This window comes from Callorhinchus milii, unplaced genomic scaffold, assembly GCF_018977255.1.
Source record: "Callorhinchus milii isolate IMCB2004 unplaced genomic scaffold, IMCB_Cmil_1.0 Scaffold2, whole genome shotgun sequence".
NCBI lineage: Eukaryota > Metazoa > Chordata > Chondrichthyes > Chimaeriformes > Callorhinchidae > Callorhinchus > Callorhinchus milii.
Window position 1 is genome coordinate 75,297,120 of NW_024704743.1, and position 13,237 is coordinate 75,310,356.

Sequence of the window (13,237 nt, forward strand, 5' to 3'; positions counted from 1 at the left end):
GCTTCTTTTACTATACTGTATAGTTGATCACTGATGATTCAATTCTAGAGCATGTCATGAAAGGCATGTTCCCGTACTGACCATAGACATTTAGGAGGTTGGGGTTTACAATGGTAAGTAATGCAGGAACAAGTATTCAATTGCCTTCTGACTTTCAAACTCGCTGAAGACAGCGTTGGAATATGAGTGTAACTGTCCCACGGGGCTACTTTTGTGATCCCTTTGATAAGGCAGGAAGACATTCAACCTTCTGCTTGACAGTGAAGCCACAAAGTTAATACAGTAGTTTGACTGTATTAAGAACTCCAAGACGCTGCCTGAATGAAGGGCGCTATATAAATGCAAGTTGTTGCTGTAGTTTTAAAGGTTTGGGCTGAACCAAAAACACTGTTTGTCAAACATAGTATTTCTTTTAAATAAAAGGCAAAATTAAATTAACCAATTTATTTTTAAACTTGACATGTATGATAACGATTCTATGCTGGTTGGCAAATATACAAACATGGATTATCTAGGATTATCATGGGAAAATCTCATTCTAACCCAAAAAGCAAATAATCCTGAAGAGTTGCAGGAGATTCTTAAGTGAAAGGGTAAATAGGCAAAAATGAACCACAAAAATGTTTTGTGCACTTTGGGAAATGTTAAAAATAATCACACCATTTTTAAAAAAACTACAGAAATTGTCATGGTTTACCATGGTGATAGGGACAAATAAAGATAATTAAAGATGATCCCCATTCTAATCTATATTTTTATTTGTCGCTTTATCTTGAGTATTCCTTCCTAAATCAATGGTGGATGATGAAAACTAATGTTTTAATCTTTTGTATTGTAAATTTCAGTCGTGTTTAATATTGGGTAAGTGTATACATTACAGGGTCATTATTATACAGAAACATGAAAAGAATGAAGTCCATGAATTTAAAGCAAATTCTGAGCAACGACTCACATACCTCTTGATTGCCACCAGTTCCCCAGATTCATTGCTCTTTCCCATAAGAACACTGCCATAAGTGCCATCGCCAAGCTGTTTAAGGGTTGTGTATCGGTTCATTTTTCTCTCAATTACAATCCACAGTTCAGTACTCAGAATACGTGTTCAATAAGTCTTCGCTTTTAACAAGGTTTGTTGCTACAGTCCTTATTTAAACAGCCACCAGATGTCTCTCTTGGTTATGAAAGAATCCATTTTTTGGCCAAGGTTTTAATGCACAATCATAATCTCCTCAAATGCAATTCTGCCATCTTCTGCCAAGCTGCTGCAAAACAAGATTTAGCTTTTAAAGAAAAAAAATCACATGAAAGTGCTCCATAATTACTGTCAATTGTAAGTGATTGTGTTTTGCAAGCGAACACAGCAACTATTTGCATTACCAACATCCACAAACAACTATGATTAATTTATCTGAAGCATTGTTGGCCAGGACACCGAGAAAATCTATCTGCTTTTCTTGACTGATATTATGGAATCTTTTTATGTCCAACTGAACAGACAGTCATGAATTCAGTTTAACGTCTTATCTGAAAAATAGAACCTCCAACAGTGCATCCCTCCAGTACTGTACTAAACTGTTAGCTTATTATAAGCTTAAGTCCTGATGTAGGACTTGAACGTTTTGACCCAGAGAGGGCTATAAACTAAGTCAAACTGATACCTAAAGAAAACCAGGGAAAAAATTATGGTATTCATAGAATAGAAAAATATATTGCATTTCTATCATAATAATAATCATAATCCTTGCATTTGATACAGCGCATTTCATGCCTTGTTGATGTCTCAAAGTGCTCATTGAATTTACTGTGAAGTTTAATTGCCTACCGCATATTTTGTGGGTGAAAGCAGGAGGCAATTTGCACATATCAGTGTCCCCCAAAACAGCTATGATTATTTATTATTTGGGAAACTGACTACCAGAACACCAGGAGAAACTCCTCTCTATTTAAAATATGGATCTTTAACTCCTTTCTCTTTCTGCCATAGGATCTTTAACATTCACCTGAACAGGCAGATGGGTCTTTGTTTTAATGTTTCATCCAAAGGATGGGTCCACCAACAATACAGCGCGGTGTATTGGAGTGGCAACCCAGACTGTGAGTTAGTTCAAAGCTCTGACATGAGGCTTGAAACTACAATCTCAATTCTGATTCAGAGGTGACCAACCGAACCAGGCTGACACGAGCCGGGGATAATTAAGCAGCACTTTATCAAGTGGATGTAAACTGCAGCTAAAACTTACCACAACAAGTTTGGGATCGACTCTCCCCCCACCGGACTTCTGGAGAATTTCTCCCTCGATTTTTTCACATTACGGCAGTCATGATTTAAAAAACACTGAACAAGAGAATGGAGGAATTCATGCCTACAAGGTGAAGTGATCCTTTAATGTTTAAAATAATATTCAAATCTGGTAGCTGGTGAAGAATGAAATTGCCATTCCTAGTGGTAGGATTAAAGTCCATTGTGATCCTCAAGCAAGGATTGTGATGATCTTTAATCTATCCTTCCAAGAATGGTATTGGATGTTTCTGATATAGAACCATCTTAGAATTTTAAAGAATTAAATGTGAAAAGACCGCTCAGCCATCAGGAATTTTGAGTACTTTGTTCAAGTTATTAATAGTCTATAAATTTTGCTGGAAGGAATCTTATCATTCATGCACATTCACTCTGGCACTTTTTAAAGGGATAGGCAACAACATGTGACAGCAGAGATTAAGATGGGACTTGTTTGTTAAATGTGAGGCAGATATTTTTCTAATATAGTATCAATGTCGAATCAAATTGGTTAATATTTAAAATGCAGTTGTTAAGTCTAATACAAAACAATCTTTAAAGCAAAAAAAGCACATTATAATGCTAAAAATATTTCCTCAATTTTGTTTTGCTTCATCTGTCTCTTCACTGTTTCATTAGCCCCCAGAACATTCACTTCGCTTCAATTAATCCATCTGTATTTTGTTTATGTGAAAGGTATTCTATAAACGTAAACTTTTATTACCTTCTTACTCCAACAACATTTCATTATCTTTTATTATTGTAAGTTTTATAATTTAGATATACCCTTAAGAGGTTCAGAATTGAGAAAGAATGAGACAAGAGATAATACTGTTTCTTCAGTAATGTAATGAACAGATAATTTTTACATTTATTTCTCATTTGCTTCAGAATTTAAGTTTCACTCTGTTCTCAATTTCCTTCTCACAATTTTTTTTGTTCAAAATTCTTCCATCAGTTTTTTATCTCAATATGTTTGCAGGCTTTATTGTTTTCACCGCTCATATAGATTTCAAACATTCACATCAATGCAGTCACGAGGCAATTCCAATTGCTGTGGAGCCCACAGGGACAATAAAAACATTCTATCTGAAGGAATGGTTTGTGCAAATTGCACTCTCAGATTAAACATCAGCTTTTCTGAAGCCAATCTTATAACAAAGAACACTGTTACCAACTATAGATCTGGTCTTCCTTATTTCTTGAATTGAGTGCAATTTTCATAAACATTACTCGCCTTGCAAGTGAGACACCTGGGTTCAATTCCAGACAGGGCGAAACCTTGGGCAAGTTTCCTTACTCCACACAGAGCCTAATAATAATCCCTCCAAAACAAAACAATAATAAATTGGTCATTTTCAACTGATGACTGTTTGTGGGACACTGTGGTGCGCAATTGGCTGCCGCGTTCGCCCACAAATACACAGTCAATTCACTTTACAGCACTTTGAGAAGTCTAGAAGATGTAAACAGCGCTATATCAAATGCAAGGATTATTATTCTTAGAAAAGTTTTCAGGTGTGATTTGAAGATGGAAAGATGGAGGGATTGAGATAGACTTTGAAATTCGGGGCATAGTGGCTAAAAGCATGGCTGCCAATGGTGTAGCAGAGGGGACGAGAGACGTCCAGAAAACCTGCGCCAGTTGAACGAAGGCGGCAGGTAGTGGAATGGAGCGCGCAGAGTGGAGAGGTAGGGAGGTGCCAGTGTGAACTGCTCCATTCAGCAACGGGTGGCTCCAGGATGGAGATGGGTGGAGTCACATTACGATTGATTGACAGCGGACTGCAGCCATTCACAAGCAGCTGGAGTTGGGCTGTCAATCAGTGAGGGGCAAGAAATGGGGAAGACATGAGAATGGGAGGAGTCAAATCATGATTGATTGACAGCTGGAGCCGCTTGTGAATGGCTGCCCATCCATTCACAAGCAGCTTCAAGCTGTCAATCACCTCGGAGCCGTCGCTAATTGGTCCCCTTCCCATCCAATGGGAACGTCAATCGCAAGGAGGCGGCGCCACGCTTGGTGGGACGAGATCATGAAACTTTGGTTAAGACAGACAAAACGGCCGGCCCAGGCGTATCCAGCTTAACCGGCTTCCACTGTATTATTTTTTATTCGGAAGGGGGCACTTTGGCTCTCAAGTGTAACATGGTATCTAATCCCACGGAGCTCATTATTCTAATTCATTGCTTTTTAACAAATCCTTCTAAAGTATTCCTCTCTAAATGCTTATCCAATTCTCTTTGAACATTTCCAATTCTCTTTGAACATTTCAACTTTAATAGCTATTTGTCGTAAAATATTTAATGTTCTAATAATTGCCTCCGTGAGAGTTGCTTCTAACTGCTCCCTTATCTCTCCCAGATATAATTGTGAGTTTATGACCCCTCGTTACCAATTGCATGCAAATAAGATCACTTCAGTTTTATGATCCTGAATCAATCTAGTGGTAAAAAGTGTGCTGTTGTTTCAAACCAGGCTGAGGTTCAGGCTGAAAGTAAAAACTTAGTTGCAGAACCTATCTTTTCTGATTTATGAAGTCCAATCTCACTAATAAGAAAACTGTTCAAGGTATCGAGAAAGAACTTTGACAAGACAATCAATTGAAAGTGACAATTTGAGATTGGCTGCCATTACAAGTAGATAATTTTTAGTGCACTGAATGGTGAAAATCTTTCACTACTAGAATCACTAGTGCAATTAAAACAGGTGTTCTTTTTTGTTTGTGGTAATATATATATTTCTGAATAACATGAATAATTTTGTACAAAAGCTTCCAAAATTTCATCTATGTGCATGTATATAGGACAGTTTCTAAATCTATTCCAAACATAATCCCTCCAGGCACATACAGACCACATATTACAGTACACTCAATGTTGTCTTTAAATAGTCACAAGGGAGATCTGGCTGTTCCAAAGCAATTGTGCAAAACCTCCAATATGTGTCTGATCTCCAATAGTAATCCTATTGTTTTCATTTCAGGTAACAAATCAAAAGGTTCAATGTATGGTATTTATCCAGTTTGCTACACTGTACCACCAATTATTTTGTAATGCAGAACTGACTGATTCAGCAATGGCTATTTTATTGCAGATTAAAATTAAAAACAATGTAAAGTATTCTCAACTATACATAACGCAAGGCTTGATATATATCTAATGCACTGATTAAGGTAATCCCCCTCTTTACGATTAAAGAGGGATTACAATCTAGGACAAACAGAGGACATACTACAAACTATCTTGCTGCATTGAAAGTAATCAAGTTCAGTAATGCGCCTATTTCCTTCAATGTCACACATTTAATAAATTGGTTCTACATTACGTCCTGTAGTCAGCTCAACAACAACAACAACTTGGATTTATATAGCGCCCTCCACGCCGGACGGCGTCTCAGAGCGCTTCACAGTAACAGATCCCGGGACCAAGCCAGAGGGAGGGGGAGGAAGGTGACCAAAGGCTCAGCTCAATGTAATCCTTGATTCAGCACTGCAGGCACTAGAATTACTAATATTGTAATCTGATCTTGTGTTCCAAATACTTTTTTTTAAAAAAAGAAACACAATTTCTGGTAGAGTAGTACTTTTGTAGTACATCACGAATGGGCTGAAAGAGATGCATTTATTTGTATGTTCCCACTCGTGTCCTCTTGCCTGATAGCTCCCAAACTTCCCATTTCCAAAACTGAATGCACAATACTGGCAAATCCCCACTTCTTTTTTGGGGGTGGGTGGTGGGAGGAGAAGCACATATCCTTGGGGTTGAACTGGCTCTGAGGTGCTTGGACTTGCTTAGCAGCAGAAAGCTGGAATTGAGTCCACCTTGCTCTCTCGGTAAACCGGATCCTTAGTCGGGCAGGTCTGCAGTACTCTAATTTCTTCCAGTGTCCTGGTCAACAATCCCCCAAATAAAATTGGTCATTCACATCATGGCTGTTTTGTGACACAAAGCTGATGACACACCAGCCAGCCTGGCGCATTGGCAGGTCTTAAGAGGGACAGGAATTCTTCCCACTCTGCTCCCATTGAATAAATAGCTAAATATGAATTCCTAAAAAAGCCTAATTTATTACCTGCCTATTGAACATGCAATAGCTGAATATAACTAATCAAGTTAAGAACAGAAGAAAGCAAGAATTGTATTCAGCCCACTCCTGCCAAAACTCAAAAACTTTCACCAGGAGGACGTTCTGCTCACACACATTAAACACTAAAAATAGTTAAACAGACACTTACGAAAAATTAATAGGATCCCACAATTCAAGCCCAGTCCCAAGCACATAAAACACCATGATGCATTGTTAATATAATATAATCCTTGCATTTGATATAGCGCTTTTCACGTCTTCTAGACGTCTCAAAGCGCTTCACAGAATATGCTGTAAAGTAAATTGACTGTATATTTGTGGGCGAAACGCGGTAGCCAATTGCGCACAGCAGCGTCCCACAGAAGCCGGTTGTTTTTAAGCAAAGTCCAAGGAATGAGCACTACCACAGACACGATGAGCAGGATTGTTAAATGATGAGTTTGTCAAGACTTGCCCCAACCCACAAATGTTGGGATAACTGGTTTATAGCTTTATGCATTTTGAATTAAATAACATTTATTATTTTTCACAGCTTGTGGAACTCCTTAATTTTTTTTTACAAGAGCCTCATCTATTTTCTCTCACATTTCCTTAAAAATAACCCATCCTGCCAGGTTGCCTTGTAACCAGTCAATGCTTTCCTCTCCTTGCATACACTCAGGATATGTAAATATAAATGTAATATGGAAAGATTCTAGAGTCTTCATTTGCAAATTAAAAAATTACTTACACATAGGGTTGAAAAGTGACTTATACTGTATTACTTTTCACAGATTAAGTGTTCCAGAGCTTATCACAAGTCAAACGTTTTTGGGGGCTGATTATATCCTGAATTTAATATCTCACAGCAAACCAGATTGTATTTTAACTATCACAGCCTCGACATTAGTTTTCAATCTTGATTTGAACAATCCAAATCTATTTGTCTATACCTTATGTTTAGGCTGTACCTTATAATAATAAAAATAAAGATTATTATAAGATATATTCTAAACATAAATCAAAGGCTCAAATATTCTTCTCATGGCTCTAACTTTAAAGTAAAAAAAAGTATAGACAAATAGATTGCGTAACAATGCTGTTACCTAATAAAACTTCCTTTTCTTCTGCTTGGATTCACATTTCAATACTCCAGTCTTCCCAATTCCCAAAAAACTATAGTGAAAGTTTCCAACCCCCAGCACCAAGCACTTCTAAATCACATTCATACGTAGAGGATTTTCTGTACAATCCAATAGAAACAGACTGTTTTTGATTTCATCACCATTGACAATCAAATACCTATATCTGTGATTATTATGTTTAGTCTCCACAACTGTTAATTAAAAGTAATAATAATATGATCTGTGAACACAAAATACACAATCTATCCACTTTGCAATAGATTTTGTGAAGCAATTTGAGACATCTCAACAATTCGATAAGACAGTAAATCAAATGCAAGGATTATTATTACTATTAATTCAGCAAAAAAAATTGAGCAACAAAATACATACACACACACAAAAGACACACACAAATAGAAAAGACCCTGAAGATTTTCAGCCTAGGCAACTACGAAAGTTAACTCTAAAGCTCAAATTTGTGATCGTTTTCTGCAGCAAGACTATAAAGTACAAACAAACATGGCAAACAAATAAATTACATCATAATGCTGGTTGACTGAATACATCCTTTGTCCTCCCCACACATATCACATTTTAAACTACAAATATATCGATATCTAGTATCAAACTCCGCCACTGTTAAGTGCTCTGTTAAGCACGAGCTTGTGTGAAGGGTGCTATGTAAACACAAGTTGTTGCAGTGCTGACATCAAACACTCTTGAGGTCAGCTGCAGTGTGGATTGAGACAGAGACTATATTCTGTTCCCTATATTCTGTGTCTACCATGTGGTTTAATGCTATCCCCAGAAAAGTAATCCTATACTGGAACAGTGCAAATGTTCTACTTCCCCATATCTGACATCTGAGCGAGAGTTTAATATAATTTAGTTCCAAAATTCTGGATTTTTAATGCTACTAATTTAGCAGTTCATGCTCATTTTATTTTGACTCATACTACTAGCAAGGGAGAAATATTTAACAGATGACCTTGGTCTGAATTATATAAATTCCAGTGGTGTATTTGTCCATTGTGCTGTTGGGTTAAAAGTTATGATATATTGATGATATATATGATGGAACGCGTTGCCTGAAAGGGTGGTGGAGGCCGATTCGATAACAACTTTTAAAAACGCGGTGGACGGGTATTTGAGGAGGACGTGTTTGCAGGGTTATGGGGAAAGGGCTGGGGAGTGGGATCGACATTGATTGCTCTTTTCAAAGAGCTGGCACAGACTCGATGGGCAGAATGGCCTCTTTTTGTGCTGCACGATTCTATGATTCTATGATTAGTTTCAATCAAAATATGCTCACAATAAATGATATAAACATACACACACACACACACACATATATATAGGGTACAAAAGAATGAAATAATGATGAATTATAACATTTAACTTGCTGGGAAACACAGTATTACCGATCAATAAATTAGCAGCCATGAGTCATGAGGCTGGATCACAATAAATCACCCCCAATAGTCACTCCGAACCATTCCTCTCCTGACTGTCAGACTTCATAAAACAACAACCTGCATTTATACAGCGACCAATGGCACAGGATAGCGTCCCAGAGCGCCTACGATAGACGCTTCAGGACCTTTCGAAAAACATCAGCAACTGACACACAACGTACTGCTGGACATTCCTCTCCGCCCCCTGTACAACACCGCTGAGTGTCACCGACAGAAGCCAAACAAGATCAGACTTTTTTTTCCCCAGTCGGGAATGAAATGGAAGCCCATCGCAGGGTGTCCGCCGGTCGGTCAACCGTGGATCTTACCGTCAAATGCTTTGGGAGGAGGAGGAGGAGGAGGAGGAGGTGAGGGAAAACTACCGGAAGAATTGCCAGAAGCTCCCAAACCTGCCAGAGGCAGCTTTACTGAAGCCGAGCATCGGGACATGGTACTGAGCAGACAGCTCAGTCCCTGAGCTGATCACACAGGTAACCTCCACTCACTCACTCACTCACTGACTGACTGACAAATGGCCTCTCCTCCCAGGTGTCAGGCCGACTGGCACATCCCCTCTCTGTCAGGATGTCCAACACACGCCACTCTCTCGAGTGTGGCCTTCCCCACCCCCCAACCCCCGGGGTTAAACCCGCCGCTGTCTCTCTCTCCCCTCCCTCCCTCCCTCCCCGTCGCCCGCAACGGACCGAAGTCGTTGCTGGGGATGTTCCCTCGGCCGCCGGTCGGCAGTGCTCACCTTCATGCCGGGGCGATGGGGTGCCCTCTGTGTGTGTGTGTGCGTGTGTGTTTTTTTTTGGGGGGGGGGGAGGCCGGGAAGGGTCGCGGTGCGGCCGCTCTGTTTATGTTCACACTCCGCTCCCTCCGTCGCTCCGCCGCTTTCTCCTTGGTAACCGAACACACTGAGCCGCACTGCGCAGACTCACAACCTTCTCCCCTTTCCTCCGTCACACTGCGCAGGCTCACCTCACGCCACCACGCTGCTGTCCCCAGCCCCGCCTCTCCTTGGGCACACCTGCGCAGGCTCAGTCCCCCAGAGAGCCGTCGCGGGCCGACACACAGCCGCTTGTCCAGGTCCGGTCCTACTGCGCAGACTCATCGGTGTGAAGGGCTTCAATCCTCCCGCCGCACTGCGCTTCTCGAGCACTTTAACGGTGGATTTGTTTCCCCCCATTCTTCCCCAACACCCGCCCCGCTTGACGCACCTGCGCAGTCTCCTCGCCGCACCGCTCAGACGAGGCGCTTTCCCTCCGTCCTGTGGCGCAGCTCGGACGTGTGCACGACCCTCTCCTGAAGCCAAGCGGCCGCCATCTTGGTAAAGGTCAGCTGTCGGCGCTTTTGGTAACCGCTAGCAACAGAGGGCGGCCTGCGGCAGCAGCAAAGATTGCAGAAATATGCCTAAAGCTATATGTATTAAAAAAAAACTAAAACCGGCTCTGGTCTGCGCCACGTCCCCCGACCCACCCGCCCCATCATTGGCGGGAGAGCCTTCAGCCACTCTGCCCCCAACCTCTGGAATTCCATCCCCCAATCACTCCGCCTCGCCCCCTCCTTAGCCTCCTTCAAGTCCCGCCTCAAGACCCTCCTCTTCGACCATGCCATCAGTGCCACCGCAGCATTCCAGCTCACTTCGTAAAATACATGAGAGAATTGTCACCATTTTCCTATCTGCAGCTTGGGCACACATCCCTTCCCTGGAGTTTAAGCAGCAGCTACTTGCCTCACTGCAGGCCAATCGAGGTAGATTCCAGGTGTTGGATGTACGAATGTGTGTTTCCGAACTCAGACGCCAGGTAACGCCTTCCAGAAGCTGTTGCCCAAGCCTCAGACTTTCCTCATCAGCTCTCTAGCGGGTATCTGCCTTCAGTGTGGTGAGAGGACCTTTACAGGACAGCCACCTTGATGTTCTCAAGGTCTAGCTCTAATGACAAGTACCAGGTTTTACTCAACACCAACCGCTTAATTCAGGTCCTGACGTGAGGAACCTTGGCAAAAAGATATGCTCACTGTAAGCTAATTCTGCCTCCAGGGCGCTCAGCAACAGTGTAGGAACCCCTACAATCAATTCCCTTTTTCGATATCACTACTTGGTCTTGGACGTCGCAAATGGGATAAAGGAAACCTTTGAACATTGGAACTTATTAAAACGGGAACAGGGGGAGTTATTCAGCCCATCTAGCTTTCCATATTGATAGATATATGAATAGTAATCATAATCCTTGCATTTAAAATAGAACCTTTCATGTTAGGAAGATGTCTCAAAGCATTTCACTTATATTGCAAAGCGTCGGGACAATGTACATTGTAGATATGGAAGAGATATAAAGGGATATAGTGAATGGCAAGGCATTGGATTAAAAAGATCTGACTAGATCGAATAAACTGGTGGAAAGCCTAGATGGGCTGAATAACATCCTTTTCCTGTTTTCCTATGTTCTAATGATTACTGTTCAAAATTCTAATTTCCATATTACAATAAGGACATTTGACATTGAAGAGATTCCAGTAGTGAAGTTCTGTAACCTCTTCAATGTCCTTACTGAGGTCATTTTAAAAAANTTAGGCACCTAATCATCGAAATAAAATTGTTCATTCACTTCATGGGACATTGCTGTTTTGTGTTTGCCTAAAACTACACTTTACAGTAAATCCTATGAAGTTCTTTGAGATGTTTTAACCCACCTGATAAGGCATTATATGGAATGTCTTTAGAGCCTTTCATGGATCAAAATAATGCAGGTGTTTTGCAATAAATGCTCCTCTAGGTGGTGCTGGAAGCATTTTTACTTCAAGTTTACAAAGAATGTAAAGCACAGAAATGAGCCACTCGACCCAACCAGTGTTTATACTCTACACAAGTGTCCACTCATTCCTTACTCACTCCCACACCTTTCTATTCACCTCTCCCTCATATGGAGGTTTAGCTTCCCTTGAATGCATCTATACTATCTGATTCAACCACTATTTCAGGCAGCAAATCCACAATCTCACTACAACAACAACTTGCACTTATATAGCGCCCTCCACGCAGGGTAGTGGCAGAACCTGACACCGGGCGGGGGGGGGGGGGGGAGCGCGGGAGGTGACTGTAAGCACAGTTGAAAAGGAAGGTTTTCTGGCAGGACTTGTAAAAGGTAAGAGGGGGCAAGGTGGAGGGATTGAGGCAGAGTGTTCCAGAGTTTCTGAAAGTGCGACCTCCAATAGTGGTGCGGAGCGTGTGAGGGACTAGCAGGAGGCCGTTCGTTGCCAGTCGAGCGGAGGCGAGTGGTGGATTGGGGAGTGAGGAGGTCGGAGAGGTAGGGAGGTGCCAGGGAGTGCAGGAAGTTTACACTCATCCAGGCCTTGATGAATGCTAGACAAACTGATAGAACATTGGCAGACCTGGAGTTGGTACTGGAGGAGGCAAAGTAGATTTGTGTGTCATCCACATACATGTGGAAGTTCACCCCGTGTCTGTGAATGACATCACCCAGAGGGAGTATATAGATTAAGAAAAGAAGAGGGCCAAGGATGGAGCCCTGGGTTACCCACAGGTGACCGGCAGGGGCAAGAGGAGAAACCATTTGCCGAGATGAAGTGGAGGCGGTTGGTTAAATAGGACTCGAACCATGCGAGTGCATTCCTACTAAGGTGGATGAGCGAGGAGAGGCGGTGGAGGAGGCATTACTCTCTGCGTGAAGTAGTCTTCCTAAATTGTTTTTTTGATCCCTTTGTCGCTATCTTATATTTGTGTCCCGCAGTTACAGACTCCCCAACCAGTGGAAACAGCCAATTTAAGTTGACCTTATCGAACCCTTTTATATTTTTAAAGAATACTATTAGGTATTACCTTTAAATGTCTTTTCTCCAGCGAAAAAAGACACAACCTATCCAGTCTCTCCTGATTGCAATAACCTGGCAGCCTTGTCTCATCCTCGTAAAACTATGCTGTACTCTTTCCTTCGCTCCTATAGTGTGGAGACCAGAATTGGGCACAATACTCCAAATTTGGTCTGATCAAGGTTTTGTACAAATTCAACATCATCTCCTCACTTTTATATTCTATTCTATGCCTCTGGATATAAAGCCCAAGATCCCACTGGCTTTTTAGAGATTTGTGGATCTGAATCCCCAAATTTCTTTGCTCCTCCACTCCTCTAAGGTTCCTACCACCTAGCCCAGGGCTGGTCAACTTGCGGGCTGCATGCGGGCTGCATTAACTATGAATAAAATAGTCACGCTGCCCACAGGCTGCAAGTTGGCCATACCTGATCTAGACTATAGATGGCTTCTTTATTTTTCCTGCCAAAGTGAA

At 41.5% G+C, this 13,237-nt stretch overlaps 1 protein-coding gene across 2 annotated transcripts in view; it reads right to left on the reverse strand.

Moving 5' to 3' along the window:
* The window catches only part of mak (male germ cell-associated kinase), a 37,063-nt gene extending 27,187 nt beyond the window's left edge, over window positions 1-9,876 (reverse strand). For both annotated transcript variants that reach the window (XM_042332003.1, XM_042332002.1), the window contains exons 1-2: window positions 9,683-9,876; window positions 957-1,262 (exon numbers count right to left, since the gene is read on the reverse strand). In XM_042332003.1, coding sequence (XP_042187937.1) covers window positions 957-1,057 — 101 coding nt within the window. In that variant the 5' untranslated portion in view covers window positions 1,058-1,262; window positions 9,683-9,876. The remainder of the gene's footprint in view (window positions 1-956; window positions 1,263-9,682) is intronic.
* Between the last annotated feature and the right edge of the window lie 3,361 nt (window positions 9,877-13,237).